The sequence below is a fragment of the Cheilinus undulatus genome, linkage group 2 (genome assembly GCF_018320785.1).
Source record: "Cheilinus undulatus linkage group 2, ASM1832078v1, whole genome shotgun sequence".
Classification (NCBI taxonomy): Eukaryota; Metazoa; Chordata; class Actinopteri; order Labriformes; family Labridae; genus Cheilinus; species Cheilinus undulatus.
The window spans coordinates 55,435,422-55,458,052 of NC_054866.1; the positions used below are offsets into that span (position 1 = coordinate 55,435,422).

The following is a 22,631-nucleotide window of genomic DNA, read 5'->3' on the forward strand; positions in this document are numbered from 1 at the left end:
GAGGGTGTGCAGTAAAAACACCAAAGTGATCTGTTTCCCCAAGGATATGGTTTCTAACATGACAGAAAGGATTCTGCATATTGTGGCTGAACATCCAGCTGTAAGGAACATCATAATACACGTAGGGTCAAATGATGTTTCTAAACAACAGTCTGAAGTGCTTAAACAGGACTTCACTGAGCTGCTGAATACAGTGAACTCTGTGAAAGTGGATGTGTTTATCAGCAGACCCATACCACCGCTCAGAAATGCAGAGGAGAGATTCAACAGGTTGCGGGCGCTAAATAAGTGGCTTTCGACTGCGTGTACTGTCCATTCAGTGCATTTTATTGAACATTTCCAAATCTTTTGGGAGCGCAGACATCTTTTTAGAGCTAATGGACTTTTCCTGAACAAGCCGGGAGTAAAATTGTTGGCTTCTAACCTATTTTACTTCCTGCGTCACTCATCAGTCCCCTCTGCCAAGGACTTTAAACAAAAGGAATCAGCCAAGGAGAAAGACAAAACAAAGTGGAATAAAAACCTTGAAGAGAAACAACATTCACCCCCACCTAAGGAGAGCTCTGAGCCAGAGAGGCATCAGAGTCTAGAGGAGGAGGGGTCTCCACAGGCTTCCATCCCCCTCAACAACCACAGCACCTATGACAGTCCACCTGCCTCACCCCCTCAAACCCCTACCAGGTCCCTCTCTTCTTTACTTTCTCTTTCTCCCTCCTCACCCCACTTGGAGTTCACTGATCAGATGAAGGAGCTGGTCAGTGCTGGACTAAGATGTACTCCCCCGTCCCTCTCCCATCTTCTCTCCTATTAGCACCCCATATCGACCACCTCCACCACCTCTGACACAGGCTCCAAAGCCCAGTCACCCAGCGCCCCCTGTCCCTCCGAGGAAGCATCATGTACTGTCTCCTCAGCCCGACAAGGATGATAAGGCTGCTTGTGTTCAAAATGTTACAAGTACAAACTGATGTGTTCTGGGTCCAGGCTGCGAGATTGTCAGCAGTCATGAGTCGTCCCAGGCCAAGCCGGGGCCCTGTATGCTATCAGTTTACAAAATTCCTGTCCTGATGGGTCAAAGAAAAACAAAGGTAAATGTGCTGAGAAACTGGGGCACACAAGATTGTCTAACTTGAAACTTATTCCCTGTGAATCACAGTCCGTCCCAAAAATTATGGAGGATGTTCCTACGACACTAAGACTAGCTTTATTGAACATCAGATCTCTGGTTGGAAAAACCTTTTTAATCAATGATTTTATCACTGAGCACAACCTCAATTTTATGTTTTTAACTGAGACTTGGTTGGATCAAAATAACAGCACAGATGTTCTTAGTAAGTCAACCCTCCCAACTATAGCTTTATTAGTGAGGTCAGAGTGAATCGGAGAGGAGGTGGAGTGGCAGTTTTATTTAAAAACTCTTTCCAACTTAAAAAATTATCTTTCAGTAATTTTTCTATTTTTGAATATGTGGCTTTTCAGCTGAACTCCTCCCCTCCATCCGTGTTACTAAATGTTTAAAGGCCACCTAAATACTGCGCAGACTTTTTTGATGATTTCAATGAACTGCTGTCCATAATCTGTATTGAATACGACTGTATAATCATTGTTGGTGATTTTAACATCCATGTTGACAACCCCCAGGACAGAGGGGCTAAAGAACTGTACTGTACTCTTGACAGCTTTGGGCTGAGTCAGCATGTGTCAGGGCCCACACATAATAGAGGGCACACTCTGGACCTGCTTATCTCCAAGGGTCTGAACATACACAAGGTTGTTGTGAGGGATGTGGCCCTGTCTGATCACTGCTGTGTTTTCTTTGAGAGCTCTATCTCTGTGCATACAAGTAATCAGAGAGAAGTTATCATGAAACGACGCATTACTGAAAACACCAGTGAAATGTTTAACAACATTTTTTCCTCCACAGTCACCCTGCCCTGTAGCTCCATCAGTGAGCTGGTAGATAACTTTAATTCTAAAATGTTAAATGTTATTGACTCCATTGCTCCCATAAAGTTGAAGGTTGTCTCTAGCAAGAAAAGATCTCCATGGAGAAATGCCATGGTTGTAAAAAATGAAAAGAGAGTGTCAAAAAGCTGAACGCAGGTGGCGAAAAACAAATCTCCAGATTCATTTTGCCATCTATAAAGAGAAACTTCACACTTATAATCTACAGCTGAGGGTAGCAAGGCAGTCCTTCTTCTCAGACATGATCACCAGAAACAAAAGTAATGCTTGAGTGTTGTTTTCTACTTTTGAGAGATTAACAAACCCCCCTGTGTCAATAGCACCTGAACTTCACTCCACTAGGGCCTGCAATGAATTTGCTTCTTTCTTTCGAGAGAAAGTTCAGAATATTAGACTGGCCGTGAGTCCATTCACACCAGGTTCAGGATCTGTGCTATGTGCATCTAAAAACAACTTAAACACCATGACACAGTTTAATCCAATCAATTAACAGTGAACAGCTGCTTTAATGTCTTCCAGTCAGATTTTGGACCACATCACAGCACTGAGACCGCTCTGGTCAAGGTGTTTAGTGACATTCGCTTAAACACAGATCATGGCAGAACTTCAGTCTTAGTGTTATTGGACCTCAGTGCTGCATTCAACACAGTCGACCACAATATATTACTTGACCGACTGGAAAATTGGATGGGACTGTGTGGCACAGTTCTTGATTGGTTTGCATCCTACTTAAAGGGCAGGGATTATTTTGTGTTATTAGGTAACTTAAAATCTGAGCAGACCGAAATTACATGCGGAGTCCCCCAAGGCTCCATCCTGGGGCCTCTTCTGTTTAACATCTACATGCTTCCACTTGCTCAGATCATAGAAAACAACAAAATAAATTACCATAACTATGCAAATGACACACAGCTCTACATTTCAATGTCCCCAGGTGACCATGGCCCCTTACAAGCACTGGGTAAATACATGGAACAAATTACTGAGTGGATGTGCCATAATTTTCTCCAGTTAAACAGAGAAAAAACTGAGGTAGTTGTTTTTGGACCCAAGGAGGAATCCCTTAAAATCAGCATGCAGCTCCAGTCACTTCAGTTAAAACCTCAGACCAGGCCAGAAATCTGGGTGTTGTCATGCTTCAGTCGAGTTGACTACTGTACTAGTATCTTTAGTGGTCTGCCTAAAAAGTCTATCAGACAAGCTGCAGCTGATCCAGAACGCTGCTGCTCGAGTCCTCACTAAGACCAAGAGAGTGGACCACATCACTCCTGTTCTGAGGTCTCTACACTGGCTCCCTGTCTCTCAGAGAGTAGACTTTAAGATCCTCCTGTTAGCTTATAAAGCACTGAATGGCTTAGGCCCAAAATACATCAGAGACCTTCTAGTCCAGTATGAACCATCCTGACCACTCAGGTCGTCTGGTGCAGGTCTGCTCTGTGTCCCTAAAGTCAGAACCAAACATGGAGAATCAGCATTTAGTTACTATGCTCCTTAAATCTGGAACAAACTCCCAGAAAACATCAGGTCTGCTGAGAGTTTGAGTTCTTTTAAATCAAGGTTGAAGACTCACCTGTTCACTGCTGCCTTTGACTAAAAAAACATTTTACTTTTCAAATTTTCCATTTTTGTTGAACTCTGCACTGTAGCTTTTACTTTAATATCTGTTTTTATCTTTATTGTTTTTTGTTTTGTTTTGTTTTAAAAAATGTTTTTATGTGTTTTTTTACCTTTTTTGGATTTTATCTTATTTGCTGTTTTTAATCACCTTTTACTTGCTTCGTTTAAAATGTTTTCACTGTGTTTCTTTTTCCCTTTGTCAATGTATTTTAATGACCTGTGTGAAGCACTTTGAATTGCCTTGTTGCTGAAATGTGCTATACAAATAAACTTGCCTTGCCTTGCCTTGGGAAAGGGAAGATTTATATCTGATTCTGTTGATTTTATGAGCTTTTAACATGTTTTATGAAATCAAATCAAATATTAAACTCCACTGATTCACTCTTTATTATTGATTTTATCAAATATATTCTCAATATATAAATGCTTATTTCAAACACGTTTTAAAACCCAGCCCATCAGTTATTGAGCCTTTTAAAACTTTTGATGTTTACTGCAGGTTTCTCTTCATGCAGGTGTACAGTACAAATTATGCAGACACAGCTGTTTCTGCCTCCTGACTGATGATCAGCCGGTACTGTCATCATAAACTGACGTCGCTTCAAGTGACGCTGCAGAGGGAAAGAAGTCCCATGGACCATTAATCGTCGGTCTTATGGCTTCAGTCTTCCACGTCGATTCCTCTGTCACTCCATGAGTCTCTGGTGGGCAGGACTAAGACTCAAGGAAAAGACTCACGCCAGAGACTCAAGCCTTATAACAAGAGAAGTGAGATACACCCATAGTTGATGAACACTCAGCAGAGTTCAACACAATAATCCAACCAATCAAAGACCACGTGGTCTGTAGTCTTCACTGGTTTACCACAGCAGTAACACAAGCTGTGACACTATGGTCATGTTTTCTGGGCTGCTAGTCTCTATTTATATAATATTTATGTACTATAATAATGATATCGTTTTTAGAATCACTGACTGTAGCCACCAGAGAGGGGGACATGGTGTTTATATAATATTTATATGCTATAATAATGATATCATATTTAAAATCACTGACTGTAGTTACCAGAGAGAGACATGGTGTTTGTATAATAATATTATACACTATAATAATGATATCATATTTAGAATCGCTGACTGCAGTTACCAGAGAGAGAGAGAGACATGGTGTTTATATAATATTTATATACTATAATAATGATATCATATTTAAAATCACTGACTGTAGTTACCAGAGAGAGACATGGTGTTTGTAAAATATTATACACTATAATAATGATATCATATTTAGAATCAGTGACTGTAGTTACCAGAGAGACATAGTGTTTGTATAATAATACTATACACTATAATAATGATATCATATTTAGAATCAGTGACTGTAGTTACCAGAGAGACATAGTGTTTGTATAATAATATTATACACTATAATAATGATATCATATTTAGAATCAGTGACTGTAGTTACCAGAGAGACATGGTGTTTGTATAATAATACTATACACTATAATAATGATATCATATTTAGAATCACTGACTGTAGTTACGAGAGAGACATGGGCTCCTTACAAAAGGAAACCAATCACAGTCAACGCTTTTTAAATGCGTGTACTTTTGAATACTTAAGTATTTTTAAGAGAAAGTACTTTTATACTTTAACTTGAGTAAAATTTCACCAAGCAACTCTTACTTGTACTTGAGTAAGATTTGACCACGAGTATCAATACTTTGACTCAAGTACTGGAGTTGAATACTTTGTCCACCACTGCCTCCCGGTGAGTTTATGAGCTAAAATTTACTCAAAATGTAGATATGTAGGGTATTTAGGGAGATTTTTAGTTCAACATACATCAGAGAGACACAAATATCTATCCAACAAGATGAACTTGTCTGATCATGCAGGGTTCCTTTTAAAGGTACAGTGTGTAATATTTAGCCTAGTAGCATTTAGCAAAACAAGCTTGGTTAAAATGAAACATAACATTTATAAGTAGATTGATCTAAATTAGTGTTAACATCTGATAACACATTTTTTAAATTTATGTTTTAAATTAACTCAGAATAAGCCTTTTATTCATACATAGGGAGGGTCCCCTCCATGCTGCCATCTTGGATTTTTGCATTTTGCCTGTTTCTATGGCACCATAAAAGGAACCAAATAACAGTTAAAGGTACAGTGTGTAAAATTGGGACTATCAACATCTAACAGTCAATTCTGGAGTGTGATGCTCATTTCTCTGGTGATAACTGTGGGAACCAGTGAAGTTTAAAAATCAATACATGCTTAACTGCTATTTGGTCCCTCCTATGGTGCCATAGAAACAGGCAAAATGCAAAAATCCAAGATGGCAGCGTCCTTGGAGGGGACCCTCCCTATGTATGAATAAAAGGCTTATTCTGAGTTAATTTAAAACATAAATTTAAAAAATGTGTTATCAGATGTCAACACTAATTTGGATCAATCTGCTTATAAATGTTATGTTTCATTTTAACCAAGCTTGTTTTGTTAAATGCTAATAGGCTAAATATTACACACTGCACCTTTAAGCATGTATTGATTTTTAAACTTCACTGGTTCCCACAGTTATCACCAGAGAAATGAGCATCACACTCCAGAATTGACTGTTAGATGTTGATAGTCCCAATTTTACACACTGCACCTTTAATTAAAAAAACAAACAAACAAAAAAAAACAATAAGCACAGTGAACTCTGTTTATGAGGTAGTACCGGCCCTCAACAGTAGGTGGCAGTGTGACAAAGGAAGATGCTGATGGGTAGTAGTGATCAGGGCAGGACCATTTATCATGTGACATTCAATGAGGATAGGACACATGATGTAAAAGGTGCTACTGATAATCAGAATGATTGATCACTGTAAAAGCATCACCCAATCAGAAACCCTTCAAAATAAGAGGGAACCTTAAAAAACAAAGATACTCAGAATTAGAGTTTAATATTTATTTATTTCATAATTTAAAATAATTTAAATTCATTCATAAAGTGCATCAGAGTCCAGAATCCCAACAAAATAAAAGTATCTTCTTGCCTCCTTGTTTGAAATTGATGGGCTTTAAACTGAAACAGGAACTACCTGTAACACACAAACGGGGGATCAATGCATTATTGATAATTTATCTGATTTACTTCATCTGTTAACTTTGAATTCATCAAAAATATTAATCACTAAACCTGGTCTAGACCCTTCAACCCAGTAAAAAACCCTTAAACCTGGTCTAAACCCTTCAACCCAGTAAAAAAAAAACAAAACCCTTAAACCTGGTCTAAACCCTTAAACCTGGTCTAAACCCTTCAACCCAGTAAAAAAACCCTTAAACCTGGTCTAAACCCTTAAACCTGGTCTAAACCCTTCAACCCAGTAAAAACCTTTAATTCTGGTCTAAACCCTTCAACCCAGTAAAAAAACCCTTAAACCTGGTCTAAACCCTTCAACCCAGTAAAAAAAACCCTTAAACCTGGTCTGAACCCTTCAACCCAGTAAAAAAAAAAAAAAAACCCTTAAACCTGGTCTGAACCCTTCAACCCAGTAAAAAACCCTTAAACCTGGTCTAAACCCTTCAACCCAGTAAAAAAAACCCTTAAACCTGGTCTAAATCCTTCAACCCAGTAAAAACCTTTAATTCTGGTCTAAGCCCTTCAACCCAGTAAAAAACCCTTAAACCTGGTCTAAACCCTTCAACCCAGTAAAAAAACCCTTAAACCTGGTCTAAATCCTTCAACCCAGTAAAAACCTTTAATTCTGGTCTAAACCCTTCAACCCAGTAAAAAAAACCCTTAAACCTGGTCTAAACCCTTAAACCCGCTAAAAATTAAAAAACCCTTAAACCTGGTCTAAACCCTTCAACCCAGTAAAAATAAAAAACCCTTATACCTGGTCTAAACCCTTCAACCCAGTAAAAACCTCTAACTCTAATCTAAAGCCTTTAACCCAGTAAAAAACCCTTAAACCTGGTCTTAACCCTTAAACCTGGTCTAAACCCTTCAACCCAGTAAAAACCTTTAATTCTGGTCAAACCCTTAAACCCAGTAAAAAAAACCCTTAAACCTGGTCTAAACCCTTCAACCCAGTCTAAACCCATAAACCTGGTCTAAAAACTTAACCCCAGTCCAAAACCCTAAACCTGGTCCAAACTCTTTAACCTGGTGTAAACCCTTAAACCTGGTCAAAACCCTTAAACCCAGTCTAAACTCTTACACCTGGTCGAAATCCTAAACAATGTCTAAGCCATTAAACCTGATCTAAACCCTAAACCATGTCTAAGCCATTAAACTTGATTTAAACCCTAAACCATGTCTATGCCATTAAACCTGATCTAAACCCTAAACCATGTCTAAGCCATTAAACCTGATCTAAACCCTAAACCATGTCTAAGCCATTAAACCTGATCTAAACCCTAAACCATGTCTCTATGCCATTAAACCTGATCTAAACCCTAAACCATGTCTCTAAGCCATTAAACCTGATCTAAACCCTAAACCATGTCTAAGCCATTAAACTTGATTTAAACCCAAACCATGTCTATGCCATTAAACCTGATCCAAACCCTAAACCATGTCTATGCCATTAAACCTGATCTAAACCCTAAACCATGTCTCTAAGCCATTAAACCTGATCTAAACCCTAAACCATGTCTCTAAGCCATTTAACCTGGTCTAAACCCTTAAACCCAGTAAAAATAAAAAAAACCCTTCAACCTGGTCTAAACCCTTCAACCCAGTAAAAATAAAAAACCCTTATACCTGGTCTAAACCCTTCAACCCAGTAAAAACCTCTAACTCTAATCTAAAGCCTTTAACCCAGTAAAAAACCCTTAAACCTGGTCTTAACCCTTAAACCTGGTCTAAACCCTTCAACCCAGTATAAACCTTTAATTCTGGTCAAACCCTTAAACCCAGTAAAAAAAAACCTTAAACCTGGTCTAAACCCTTCAACCCAGTCTAAACCCATAAACCTGGTCTAAAAACTTAAACCCAGTCCAAAACCCTAAACCTGGTCCAAACTCTTTAACCTGGTGTAAACCCTTAAACCTGGTCAAAACCCTTAAACCCAGTCTAAACTCTTACACCTGGTCGAAATCCCAAACCATGTCTAAGCCATTAAACTTGATTTAAACCCAAACCATGTCTTTCCCATTAAACCTGATCTAAACCCTAAACCATGTCTCTAAGCCATTAAACCTGATCTAAACCCTAAACCATGTCTAAGCCATTAAACTTGATTTAAACCCAAACCATGTCTATGCCATTAAACCTGATCTAAACCCTAAACTATGTCTATGCCATTAAACCTGATCTAAACCCTAAACCATGTCTATGCCATTAAACCTGATCTAAACCCTAAGCCATGTCTCTAAGCCATTTAACCTGGTCTAAACCCTTAAACCCGCTAAAAATTAAAAAAACCCTTAAACCTGGTCTAAACCCTTCAACCCAGTAAAAATAAAAAACCCTTATACCTGGTCTAAACCCTTCAACCCAGTAAAAACCTTTAATTCTGGTCTAAAAACTTAAACCCAGTCCAAAACCCTAAACCTGGTCCAAACTCTTTAACCTGGTGTAAACCCTTAAACCTGGTCAAAACCCTTAAACCCAGTCTAAACTCTTACACCTGGTCGAAATCCTAAACCATGTCTAAGCCATTAAACCTGATCTAAACCCTAAACCATGTCTAAGCCATTAAACTTGATTTAAACCCAAACCATGTCTATGCCATTAAACCTGATCTAAACCCTAAACCATGTCTATGCCATTAAACCTGATCTAAACCCAAAACCATGTCTCTAAGCCATTAAACCTGATCTAAACCCTAAACTATGTCTATGCCATTAAACCTGATCTAAACCCTAAACCATGTCTATGCCATTAAACCTGATCTAAACCCTAAGCCATGTCTCTTAGCCATTTAACCTGGTCTAAACCCTTAAACCCAGTAAAAATAAAAAAAAACCCTTCAACCTGGTCTAAACCCTTCAAACCATGTCTCTAACCCATTAAACCTGGTCTAAACCCTTAAACCATGTCTCTAAACCCATTAAACCTGGTCTAAACCCTAAACCATGTCTAGCCATTAAACCTGATCTAAACCCTTAAACCACCCATTACCCAGTCATTAAACCTGATCTAAACCTAAACCATGTCTCTAACCTAAACCTGGTCCTAAACTCCCTGATCTAAACCCTAAACCATGTCTAAGCCATTAAACTTGATTTAAACCCAAACCATGTCTATGCCATTAAACCTGATCTAAACCCTAAACTATGTCTATGCCATTAAACCTGATCTAAACCCTAAACCATGTCTATGCCATTAAACCTGATCTAAACCCTAAACCATGTTTCTATGCCATTAAACCTGATCTAAACCCTAAACCATGTCTCTAAGCCATTAAACCTGATCTAAACCCTAAACCATGTCTAAGCCATTAAACTTGATTTAAACCCAAACCATGTCTATGCCATTAAACCTGATCTAAACCCTAAACCATGTCTATGCCATTAAACCTGATCTAAACCCTAAACCATGTATATGCCATTAAACCTGATCTAAACCCTAAACCATGTCTCTAAGCCATTAAACCTGATCTAAACCCTAAACCATGTCTCTAAGCCATTTAACCTGGTCTAAACCCTTAAACCCAGTAAAAATAAAAAAAACCCTTCAACCTGGTCTAAACCCTTCAACCCAGTAAAAATAAAAAACCCTTATACCTGGTCTAAACCCTTCAACCCAGTAAAAACCTCTAACTCTAATCTAAAGCCTTTAACCCAGTAAAAAACCCTTAAACCTGGTCTTAACCCTTAAACCTGGTCTAAACCCTTCAACCCAGTATAAACCTTTAATTCTGGTCAAACCCTTAAACCCAGTAAAAAAAAACCTTAAACCTGGTCTAAACCCTTCAACCCAGTCTAAACCCATAAACCTGGTCTAAAAACTTAAACCCAGTCCAAAACCCTAAACCTGGTCCAAACTCTTTAACCTGGTGTAAACCCTTAAACCTGGTCAAAACCCTTAAACCCAGTCTAAACTCTTACACCTGGTCGAAATCCCAAACCATGTCTAAGCCATTAAACTTGATTTAAACCCAAACCATGTCTTTCCCATTAAACCTGATCTAAACCCTAAACCATGTCTCTAAGCCATTAAACCTGATCTAAACCCTAAACCATGTCTAAGCCATTAAACTTGATTTAAACCCAAACCATGTCTATGCCATTAAACCTGATCTAAACCCTAAACTATGTCTATGCCATTAAACCTGATCTAAACCCTAAACCATGTCTATGCCATTAAACCTGATCTAAACCCTAAGCCATGTCTCTTAAACATTTAACCTGGTCTAAACCCTTAAACCCAGTAAAAATAAAAAAAAAACCCTTCAACCTGGTCTAAACCCTTCAACCCAGTAAAAATAAAAAACCCTTATACCTGGTCTAAACCCTTCAACCCAGTAAAAACCTCTAATTCTAATCTAAAGCCTTTAACCCAGTAAAAAACCCTTAAACCTGGTCTTAACCCTTAAACCTGGTCTAAACCCTTCAACCCAGTAAAAACCTTTAATTCTGGTCAAACCCTTAAACCCAGTAAAAAAAACCCTTAAACCTGGTCTAAACCCTTCAACCCAGTCTAAACCCATAAACCTGGTCTAAAAACTTAAACCCAGTCCAAAACCCTAAACCTGGTCCAAACTCTTTAACCTGGTGTAAACCCTTAAACATGGTCAAAACCCTTAAACCCAGTCTAAACCCTTACACCTGGCCGAAATCCTAAACCATGTCTAAGCCATTAAACTTGATTTAAACCCAAACCATGTCTATGCCATTAAACCTGATCTAAAACCTAAACCATGTCTCTAAGCCATTAAACCTGATCTAAACCCTAAACCATGTCTCTAAGCCATTAAACCTGATCTAAACCCTAAACCATGTCTAAGCCATTAAACTTGATTTAAACCCAAACCATGTCTATGCCATTAAACCTGATCTAAACCCTAAACCATGTCTATGCCATTAAACCTGATCTAAACCCTAAACCATGTATATGCCATTAAACCTGATCTAAACCCTAAACCATGTCTCTAAGCCATTAAACCTGATCTAAACCCTAAACCATGTCTCTAAGCCATTTAACCTGGTCTAAACCCTTAAACCCAGTAAAAATAAAAAAAACCCTTCAACCTGGTCTAAACCCTTCAACCCAGTAAAAATAAAAAACCCTTATACCTGGTCTAAACCCTTCAACCCAGTAAAAACCTCTAACTCTAATCTAAAGCCTTTAACCCAGTAAAAAACCCTTAAACCTGGTCTTAACCCTTAAACCTGGTCTAAACCCTTCAACCCAGTCTAAACCCATAAACCTGGTCTAAAAACTTAAACCCAGTCCAAAACCCTAAACCTGGTCCAAACTCTTTAACCTGGTGTAAACCCTTAAACCTGGTCAAAACCCTTAAACCCAGTCTAAACTCTTACACCTGGTCGAAATCCCAAACCATGTCTAAGCCATTAAACTTGATTTAAACCCAAACCATGTCTATGCCATTAAACCTGTTCTAAACCCTAAACCATGTCTCTAAGCCATTAAACCTGATCTAAACCCTAAACCATGTCTAAGCCATTAAACTTGATTTAAACCCAAACCATGTCTATGCCATTAAACCTGATCTAAACCCTAAACTATGTCTATGCCATTAAACCTGATCTAAACCCTAAACCATGTCTATGCCATTAAACCTGATCTAAACCCTAAGCCATGTCTCTTAGCCATTTAACCTGGTCTAAACCCTTAAACCCAGTAAAAATAAAAAAAAACCCTTCAACCTGGTCTAAACCCTTCAACCCAGTAAAAATAAAAAACCCTTATACCTGGTCTAAACCCTTCAACCCAGTAAAAACCTCTAATTCTAATCTAAAGCCTTTAACCCAGTAAAAAACCCTTAAACCTGGTCTTAACCCTTAAACCTGGTGTAAACCCTTCAACCCAGTAAAAACCTTTAATTCTGGTCAAACCCTTAAACCCAGTAAAAAAAACCCTTAAACCTGGTCTAAACCCTTCAACCCAGTCTAAACCCATAAACCTGGTCTAAAAACTTAAACCCAGTCCAAAACCCTAAACCTGGTCCAAACTCTTTAACCTGGTGTAAACCCTTAAACATGGTCAAAACCCTTAAACCCAGTCTAAACCCTTACACCTGGCCGAAATCCTAAACCATGTCTAAGCCATTAAACTTGATTTAAACCCAAACCATGTCTATGCCATTAAACCTGATCTAAACCCTAAACCATGTCTCTAAGCCATTAAACCTGATCTAAACCCTAAACCATGTCTATGCCATTAAACCTGATCTAAACCCTAAACCACGTCTAAGCCATTAAACCTGATCTAAACCCTAAACCTGATTTAAACCCTAAACCATGTGTCTAAGCCATTATACCTTGTCCAAACCATTACACCTGGTCTTAATCCTAAAACCTGGTCCATTTAACCCAGCCGAAGCCCTTTAAACCAGCCTTAAACCCTTTAACCATGTCTAAAACCTTAGACCTGTCTAAGCCATTAAACCTGGTCCCAATCCTCAAAGCTGGTCTTTAACCTGGAGCCTGGTATGAAGCCTAGAACCTGGCCTTTACCCTTTAACCTGTAAAAAACCCTTGGACATTGTCTTGATCTTTAAACCTTGTCTGAACCATTTGACCTGGTCTCACTCCTTAAATCTGGTCTCACCCCTTAAACCTTGTCTTAACCCTTGACCCTGGTTTTAATCCTTAAACCTTGTCTGAACTCTTAAAGCTGGTCTTAACCCTTGGACATGGTCTTAACTCTTACAACTGGTCTGATCCCTTAACCTGGTCTGAACCCTTAAATCTAGTCTGAACCCTTGGACCTGGTCTGAACTCTAAAACCTGGTCTTAATCCTTAAGCCTCTATTGAATCTTTGATCTTAGTCTGAGCCCTTACATCTTGTCTGAACTCTTGAACCTAGTCTGAACCCTTGGATATGGTCTAAATCCTTGACCTAGTCTTCAACCTTGGACCTGGTCTGAACCATTGGACCTGGTTTGAACATTTAGGCCATGTCTGAATCCTTGGACCTGGTCTAATCTCTTAAACTTGGTCTAAATTCTTTAACATGGTCTGAAACAGTGGACCTGATCTTAATCCTTAAAACTTGTATGAACGGACCTGGTCTGAACCCTCGTACCTGGTGTGAAACCTCTGATCTGGTCTTAACCCTTAATCCTGGTCTGATCCCTTAGACCTTGTCTGAACCCTTACATCTGGTCTGAACCTATAAACCTGGTCTGGATCTTTCAAACTGGTCTTATTCCTTAAACCTGAACCCAATGCCTGGACTTGGTCTGAACCCTTAAATCCCGATCCGAATCTCTAAACTTGATCTGTGCCCATTAACGTGATCTTAACCCTTATACCTGCTCTTAGCACTCGTACCTGGTCTTAATCCCTAAACCTGGTCTGAATCGTTGGACTTTGTCTGATCCCTTAAACCTGGTCTGAACCCTTATATCAGGTCTTAACCCTTCTTCCTGGTGATCCAAGCCTGGGTCTGACCCTTATAGCAGGGGCCAATCACTGACCTGGTTCTTGCAGACCCCAGGTCCCAGGATCAGGCCAAGCAGGGAGTTGAAGACGTTGGCTAGACAGAGAAGGACCTGCAGCCCACTGGCACCCCCCATCACACCAAACAGAACCAGATTCCACTGAACCACGCCGCTGGGCTCGAGACAAACGCCGGACCACAGAGAGCTATTATAAAGGTAACCTGCATGACTGAAAGAGAGAGAGAGAGCTCTGTACACCTACTGGCCACTTTATTAGGGACACCTAGACTGTTTCCTGTTGGACCCCCCAGAGGTTCTTCACTGTAGATTCCTCATAGTCTTGAACTATTTCTCAGACATTCTGGTCCTTGTTGACATGATAACATCACATTTGCTGCACGTCCATGATGAATCTACAGGCCTGCCAGACTAATCAGACCGGAAAACCTGATTCTAGTCTTCTACTGTCCTCCTCTGGTGATCCTGTGAACTGTAGCCTCTGTTTGCTGTCCTAAGCTGATCAGACTGGCACCTGCTGTGGTCTTCTGTAGCCTGTCTGCTGGTTTCAGGTGCAGCGTATGTGACAGGTGTGAGGAAATCTCTTTCCACATAATCTTTAAAGGTTGAAGCATCGAGAGATTTCCCACCTAAGTGAAGGATGTTTAGATGGATCAGGACTTAGAATCAGGATCTACTATGACAGGGTCTAATGGTGATTATAGTGGAGGATGTCCCATGCACTTTTGTAGGGGTGGGTAAAAATATCGATTAATCGATGCATCGCAATATTTCTCCCCTCAATTCAATATTGATTCAGCAAATCCTCTGAATCAATTCACCTCCTGGCCAGTGGGGGTCACTGTGCGTGTGATTCGTGTTGTATGGACGGAGGCCAAACTAAACCAATCAACAACCAACCATAACCATGTTATGTGAGGTTTATCACAATTTTAAAGAGGAAGGAAATATTATAAAAGTTTACATGCACTTTACTTTTTTAGTGTTTATACAGAACTGGCATGTTTTTTACTTTTGTACTCCTTATGCACAAATAAGTTACTATTGTGCAAATTTTTATTTTCAGATGTTTTATTGCTAAAAAATTTGAGGTGACCTACCACATATGTTCACATGGGCATGAAAACAATTATTAAAAATTGTCAACAGGTCATTTGTGTATTTCTACTTATTACTGAATCAACATCAAAGCATTTAAACAATACTGAATCGATATCGAATAGAATTGCAACCTAAAGAATCGAATCGAATTGAATCGTGAGGTTCTTAGCAATACCCAACCCTACACTTTTGTGTCTCAGCTGATCGAGTAACCAAGGACAGTAGGTCTCAGATCCTTCAGAAGACTGACCTCAACTCATGAAAGTCTTCTTTGAGACAGTGTCAAATCCTATCTCAACCAAAGAGCCAAAGTTTGTCTCTTTTCTCAAATTGTCTCAGCTCATTGTGTCTCATATTGTTTCATCTTGTCTCATTGTGTCTCATATTGTCTAATTTTGTCTCGTCTCAATGTGTCTCATCTCGTCTAGTCTTGTTTCTTCTTGTCTCATCTTGTTTTGTCTCGTCTCATTCTATCCTGTCCCTCCTCTTCCTTCCATCCTTTCCCATCCCATCCCATGAATCCCTTCCATCTCGTCTCATCCCATCCTGTCTTGTCTGGTGCTGTCCCACCCCAACCTTCTCATCTTGCTTTGTCTTGCTCTTTTTCTTCTTCCCTTATCCCCCCTAGTCTTGTCCCTTCTTGTCTTATCCCTTTTCATCTCATATAATCCTGTCCTGTCTTGTTGCCCCTTGTTCCGTCCTGTCAAGTCTAGTCTAATCCTTTCCTGTTTTGGCCCATCCCGTCCGGTCTCATCTTATCCTGTTTGTCTCATTTCATCCTGTCCAGTCTCTTCCCCTCTTATCACGTCCCGTCTCATTCCATGTCTTCTCGTCCCATCCCGTCTTTTTTGGTCAAGCCTTGTCCCGTTTCATCTCATCTCGTCCTGTGTCATCATATCCCGTCTTGTCCTGTCTCTTCTTGTCCAATCCCTTCCTGTCTTGTTTCATCCTGTCCTTAAGCTGAGTGTCCTGCTCAGCCTTGCAAGGTGGTCTTTTGCCGGTTGTATCCAGTGGCTTTTGGAATTGTGTCCCTGACCATCAGCTTACGGTCTGCTCATTCTCCTTTGCCTTGTTGGAGACATTTGAACCTGTTTCATCTTGTTCCATCTTGTCTAATCCTGTCCTGTATTCCGCAGTCATGCCCTGGCCTGTTCCATCTTGTCTAGTCTTGTCTGGTCTTGTCTTATCCTGTCCCGTCCAGTCCTGTCCCATCTTGTCTCATCTTGTTTTGTTTCATTTCTTTAAGTCCCATCTTGTACCATTCCTGTCTCGTCCTGTCATGTCTCATCTCCTCTCCTTCCCGTCCCATCCTTTAGCTGAGTGTTCCACTCAGCCTAGCAAGGTGGTCTTCTCCCACTTGTGCCTGGTCGCTTTTGGTGTTGTGTCCCTGACTATCTACTACCACTGGTTTGTTCTCCTCTGCCTTGTCGAAAGCATTTTAATAGAATGAACGGATGCTCTCTGGAGACTCCCTCTGTCCCTCTCGGCTCTCTGAAAACTCTATAGATTGTTGTGATGGCCTAGATGTCCTCTTCATCTGCCACCAACAACCATGCTACATTCAAGAAATCACCTCTCTGTCTCTATGACTTTCAGCACGTCGTCCTCACCATATCTACATGTCCACATCAATGGTTTCTGCCACATGATTGATGGTAATTGTAATTGTGGGCAGATGAAGAGGAGGGGTAACTAATAAAGTGGCTAATGGTATATCATGCTTTTCTTACCTGTCTGGATGTGGCTGCAAAGGGACCCCCCAACTGTACCCAGAGGTGGAGTTGTAGCGACACAGAGGGCCCTGAGAGAGACCAGTGAGGCTGACGAGACAACAGAATGCCGCCGCCAACACGCAAGCCCCTGAGACAATCACCTGGGATAGCATCTGGACACAGAAACACAGAGACACCTGAAACATCTGAGACATTCAAAGAAACACCTGTCACACCTGGGTCTCATTAGGACATGCCTGTAAAGTAAAGAGACACACCTGTTACACCTAGGATAACACCTGTTACACCTGGTACACACAAGGACACACCTGTAAGACCTGGGACACACAAGGACACACCTGTAAGACCAGGGAAAAACAAGGACACACCTGTAACACCTGAGACACACAAGGACACACCTGTAACACATGAGTCTCATTAGGACACACCTGTAACATCTGGGACACACAAGGACACACCTGCAACACCTGGGTCTCATTAGGACACATCTGTAACACCTGAGAAACACCTGTAACACCTGGGACACACAAGGACACACCTGTAACACACAAGGACACACCTGTAACACCTGGGACACACAAGGACACACCTGTTACACCTGGAACAAACGAGGACACATCTGTAACACCCGGGACACACAAGGACACACCTGTTACACCTGGAACAAACGAGGACACATCTGTAACACCCGGGACACACAAGGACACACCTGTAAAATCCTGGGACACACAAGGACACACCTGTAAAATCCAGGGACACACAAGGACACACCTGTAAAATCCCGGACACACAAGGACACACCTGTAACACCTGGGACACAAAAGGACACAGCTGTAAAAGCCTGGGACACACACAGAACACACCTAGGTTACACAAAGGTCAGCTCTTGTTTTGCATAATTCTACCTTTATGTTTTAATGACTAGATTACTGCTAACACAGTATACTACAGTAACTTAATGGTTTTGATTGTCCATGTTTTGCTCCTGAAAATGTTTGATCCCTGGCATCCTTGAGGTCTTGTGGTCTGAAGCATCATGTCCTCAGAGGGCACGATGCTTCAGACCACAAGATCATGTTAAAATCAGCTGAAACTGACCTCATGTCTGTAATCATCCATGTTTTTGACACCAGATACTATATATCGGCTTTTCTCCACTCTTCCATAGGGAGATTCTTCCTCAGAGCTCATCTGATCAGACAGAACCTTCCTGGCTAACTGACCATAGATAATAAAAAAAAACTGAGGACCAAAATGATGAAGATGTTTGAAAACACATTTTCACTGAACAAAAACTGTCAGATATTCCCCTCATCTTTAGTTTCTGGTTTATCGTTAACTTACCTTGGTCCTGAAGGCACAGCATCCTCTGGTGTTGCTGTTCTGAACAAATACTCGTGCTCCGAGGAGAACCTAAAACCAAATCAGCAATCATTTTTCTTCTGATATGACGTTAAACAAGAAACAACATTAATTATGTCTCTGTGTATTTATCACCATTAACCTTAATGCAGATATGATGTAAACAGAGAAACATTGTTAATATTAATGATATTTCTTTGTATTTTACATTGTAAGAACAGTCAACTCAAAAACTTACAAGGAAGCCCGACCCCCACAGTCCTGTTGCCCAACTGGCTTCTCTGGTCACATGACCCTCCAACAGGAAGTGGATCTTCAGTTCAGGAAATAGCAGTAGGATGTTGGACAGCACGCAGACTATTGCCAGGGGAACCAGAGAGATACCGACACACCGTACACACCGAGACACACACATCTGTAAGCAGACAGCTGGTTAGCAAGGTGTTTGCATAATGTTTGCATGATGTTACAATGTTTAAATAAAAGTAAAAAAAACACATTTTTGATATTTCAGAGACATCAACATCAACCCTCTACCCACCTCCACATCTACCTACTGCTACAGCTGTAAATGGCCCCTGTGAGAGTAAACCAGGGTTTTAAGGAGACAGGACACTAAGAGAGGACTCTTAGACCCTGTACTCAAGTCGACAGGAATCAGTCTCAGGCCTCCTCCACAGGCAAGAATCAGAATTATCTTGGTCATGTGTACCTCAGATCAGGGCCCCATGGTCAGGTGTTCTCAGATCAGGGCTGCATAGTCAGTTGTACTCAGATCAGGGTCCCATGGTAAGTTGTACTCATATCAGGGCCCCATAGTCAGTTGTACTCAGATCAGGGTCCCATGGTCAGGCATACTTAGATCTGGGCTGCATGGTCAGTTGTCTTAGATCAGGGCCCCATGGTCAAGTGTACCTCACATCAGGGCAACAGGTTCAGGTGTATTCAAATAAGGGCTCCGTGGTCAGGTGTACTTAGATCAGGGCTGCATAGTCAGATGTACTCAGATCAGGGTCCCATGGTCAGGTGTACTCAGATCAGGGCCCCATTGTCAAGTGTACTCAGAGCCCCATGGTCAGGTGTACTCAGATCAGGGCCCCATGGTCAGGTCTACTCAGATCAGGGCTCCATGGTCAGGTCTACCTAGATCAGGACTGCTGGGTCAAGTGTTCCAAGATCAGGGCTCTGGGGTCAGGTGTAACTAGATTGGGGTGGCAGGGTCAGGTGTACCTTGATCAGAGCCCCATGGTCAGGTGTACCTTGGTCAGGGCTTCAGGGTCAGTTGTACTCAGATCAGGGCTCCAGGGTCAGGTGTACTCAGATCAGGGCTCCATGGTCAGGTCTAGCTAGATCAGGGCTGCAGGGTCAGGTGTACCTAGATCAGGGCTGCAGGGTCAAGTGTACCAAGATCAGGGCTCCAGGGTCAGGTGTACTCAGATCAGGGCTTCATGGTCACTGTACTCAGATTAGGGCTTCAGGGTGAGGTGTACCTAGATCAGGGCTGCAGGGTCAGGTGTATCCAGATCAGGGCTGCAGGGTCAGGTGTACCAAGATCAGGGATCCAGGGTCAGGTGTACTCAGATCAGGGCTCCATGGTCAGTGTACTCAGATTAGGGCTTCAGGGTCAGGTGTACCTAGATCAGGGCTGCAAGGTCAGGTGTACCTAGATCAGGGCTGCAGGGTCAGGTGTACCAAGATCAGGGCTCCATGGTCAGGTGTACTCAGATCAGGGCTGCAGGGTCAGGTGTACCTCGATCAGGGCTGCAGGGTCAGATCACCTAGATCTTGATGATCATTGTCAAACCAGTAAAAATACTCAAAAAGTGGTAATGCCTCAACCTTGTAACTCCTTCGTCATTGAAGCACAAACTCCTATGTCCATGGTGGCAGCTCTCAAACCATCTGATGATACTCTATCTAAGATTCAGTCAAATCTCAATCATTAATTTTGCTGGTTAATAAGCAGAAAGAGTGGCAGACGGCTGGTTGTTCAGAGACTCATGAGAAATCACAGACAGGAGATAAGAGATTAAAGGCTGTCTCAGATTAAATCAGAGTGAGGTTCAGGAAAATTGAGACTAAGAATAAACACTGTAGAAACATGTGAGCATGTGTCAACCCTATCATTGCTGTCTGTGTGTGATACTCACCCTCAAGGCTGCTGACTGACTCTAACGTTCGCCACGGCATCAGACCTTTATTCTCTGACATTAGACACGCCTCCTCCATAGAAAGAAACAGGAAGTCCTGTGACGACGAGTCACCTTTTCTCATGTTTACAGCATGAACGTGTGTTTAACCACAGATGATGTCAGCGTGTGTCTGTGAGGCTCAGAAAGAAAATACAGATCAATAAAAATCAGAAAAAAAAGAGATCAATAAAAGTCAAGGCATTTGCACCGTGGCATTGATCAGATCAATAATTGCCGTGGCATTGATCAGGTCAATCAACGCCGTGCCATTGATCAGGTCAATCAACGCCGTGCCATTGATCAGGTCAATCAACGCCGTGGCATTGATCGGATCAATCAGCGCCGTGGCATTGATCTGATCAATTAACGCCATGGCATTGATCGGATCAATCAGCGCCGTGGCATTGATCTGATCAATCAACGCCGTGGCATTGATCAGGTCAATTAACGCTGTGGCATTGATCAGATCAATCAGCGCCATGGCATTGATCTGATCAATAAACACTGTGGCACTGATCAGGTCAATCAAACTGTAGAAGCATGGAAAACATACTCTACTAGAACCATTACAATAATCAAACATTATGATGTCAACATAAAGACTACAGTAAAGCTAGTAGGAGAAAGGTCCAGAAATGGTCTTGAAAGTGAAAAAATATCAATAAGAAGGAAAAAACTAATACCAATGCACTATGGGAAACATTTCATCCCACAGGTACGAATGAGAGTGAAGGTTACTCTGCTGAGTCTGGAGTTGCTACAACATTACATTTCGCAGGTATGAATGAGACTGAAGGTTACTCTGCTGAAACTGGAGATTCTACAACATTCTGTGTCACAGGAAATGTGTCAGTGTTCATCTCAGCTTCAAAAAAGGTTGTTTTTAGTTTTAGAGAACTTTGCTCTTGTTATTTTTAGAGAAGCCTGACACCTACACTGAGGCTAAGCTACATAGCACTGTGGGAAGGATGTCAATTTCAGTTTAAATCACAAGTTTCTGAATGTTGGTTGTAGGAAGTTCAAAGTTCACCATGCCACAGATGCTAAATTGTTTTAACTAAAATCTGTTTAGATGTCAGAGTGACTCAATGGCAGCAAAGCCTCATGGGAAACCACAGACAGTGATGTGCTGTCAGCTGATTCTGATGATCGGGTGGTTTAACAGAGAGGAAGTAGAATGACAATATTTAAAGAAAGAAACAAGGACAATAATTATAGTAGGCCATATTAAATATGTTTATACTGACACTACAATAGTATACATAAATACTACTGCTTATAATGATTATCAGTGACTTATTATAAATCAACAAAACTATTATCATTACTATAATGATGACAGTAATAATGACAATTAAATAAATTATAACTGTAAAGTTCCTGGTCATTACAGTTTTCTGTGAATCCTTCAAATGGAACGGGTGAGGTGATGTGTCACAATGGACAGTGTGCTGAAAAAAAATAAAATCCAACCATCCATCACTCATTCATCCAACCATCAACTAATCATCCATCCAAACATCCATTAATCATCCAACCATCCACTAATCATCCATCCAAACATTCATTAATCATCCAACCATCCACTAATCATCCATAAATAATCCATCCAACTATCCACCAATCATCTATCCATCCATCCACTAATCCAACCTTCCATTAATCATCCATACAGCCATCCACTAATCATCCAACTATCCACTAATCATCCTTCCATCCACTAATCATCCATTCATCAATCATCCAACCATCCACTAATCATTGAACTGTCCATTATTCATCCATCCATTAATCAAACATCAAACCATCCATTAATTAAACATCCAACAATCCATTAATCAGCCATCCATTAATCATCCAACCATCCACTGATCATCAATCCATTAATCAAACATCCAACCATCCATTATTTAAACATCCAACAATCCATTATTCATCCATCCAACCATCCATTTATCAAACATCCACCTTCCATTAATCAAACGTCCAACCATCATACTAATAGTGTAGACTTTTAGATCTGATGATGTTCTAGCCTTTCTAGTCCTAATGAAGAGAGAAATGATCTACA

At 40.8% G+C, this 22,631-nt stretch overlaps 1 protein-coding gene across 2 annotated transcripts; it reads right to left on the bottom strand.

Annotated features, from left to right (window-relative positions):
• Nucleotides 1-6,578: 6,578 nt before the first annotated feature.
• LOC121518418 (transmembrane 4 L6 family member 1) lies at nt 6,579-22,083 on the bottom strand. Of its 2 annotated transcripts, none has more exons than XM_041800713.1 (6): nt 20,519-22,083; nt 18,607-18,783; nt 18,351-18,419; nt 17,004-17,158; nt 14,191-14,383; nt 6,579-6,674 (listed from the first exon to the last, which is right to left on the bottom strand). In XM_041800713.1, the coding sequence occupies exons 2-6, from the start codon at nt 18,781-18,783 to the stop codon at nt 6,654-6,656; spliced, it is 615 nt and encodes a 204-aa protein (XP_041656647.1). In that variant the 5' UTR covers nt 20,519-22,083; the 3' UTR covers nt 6,579-6,653. The 2 variants fall into 2 exon arrangements, with proteins under 2 accessions (XP_041656647.1, XP_041656655.1); XM_041800721.1 differs by lacking the exons at nt 6,579-6,674; nt 14,191-14,383 and adding exons at nt 17,264-17,344; nt 17,435-17,544; nt 17,656-17,746 and having other exon boundaries at nt 17,027-17,158; nt 18,607-22,083.
• Between the last annotated feature and the right edge of the window lie 548 nt (nt 22,084-22,631).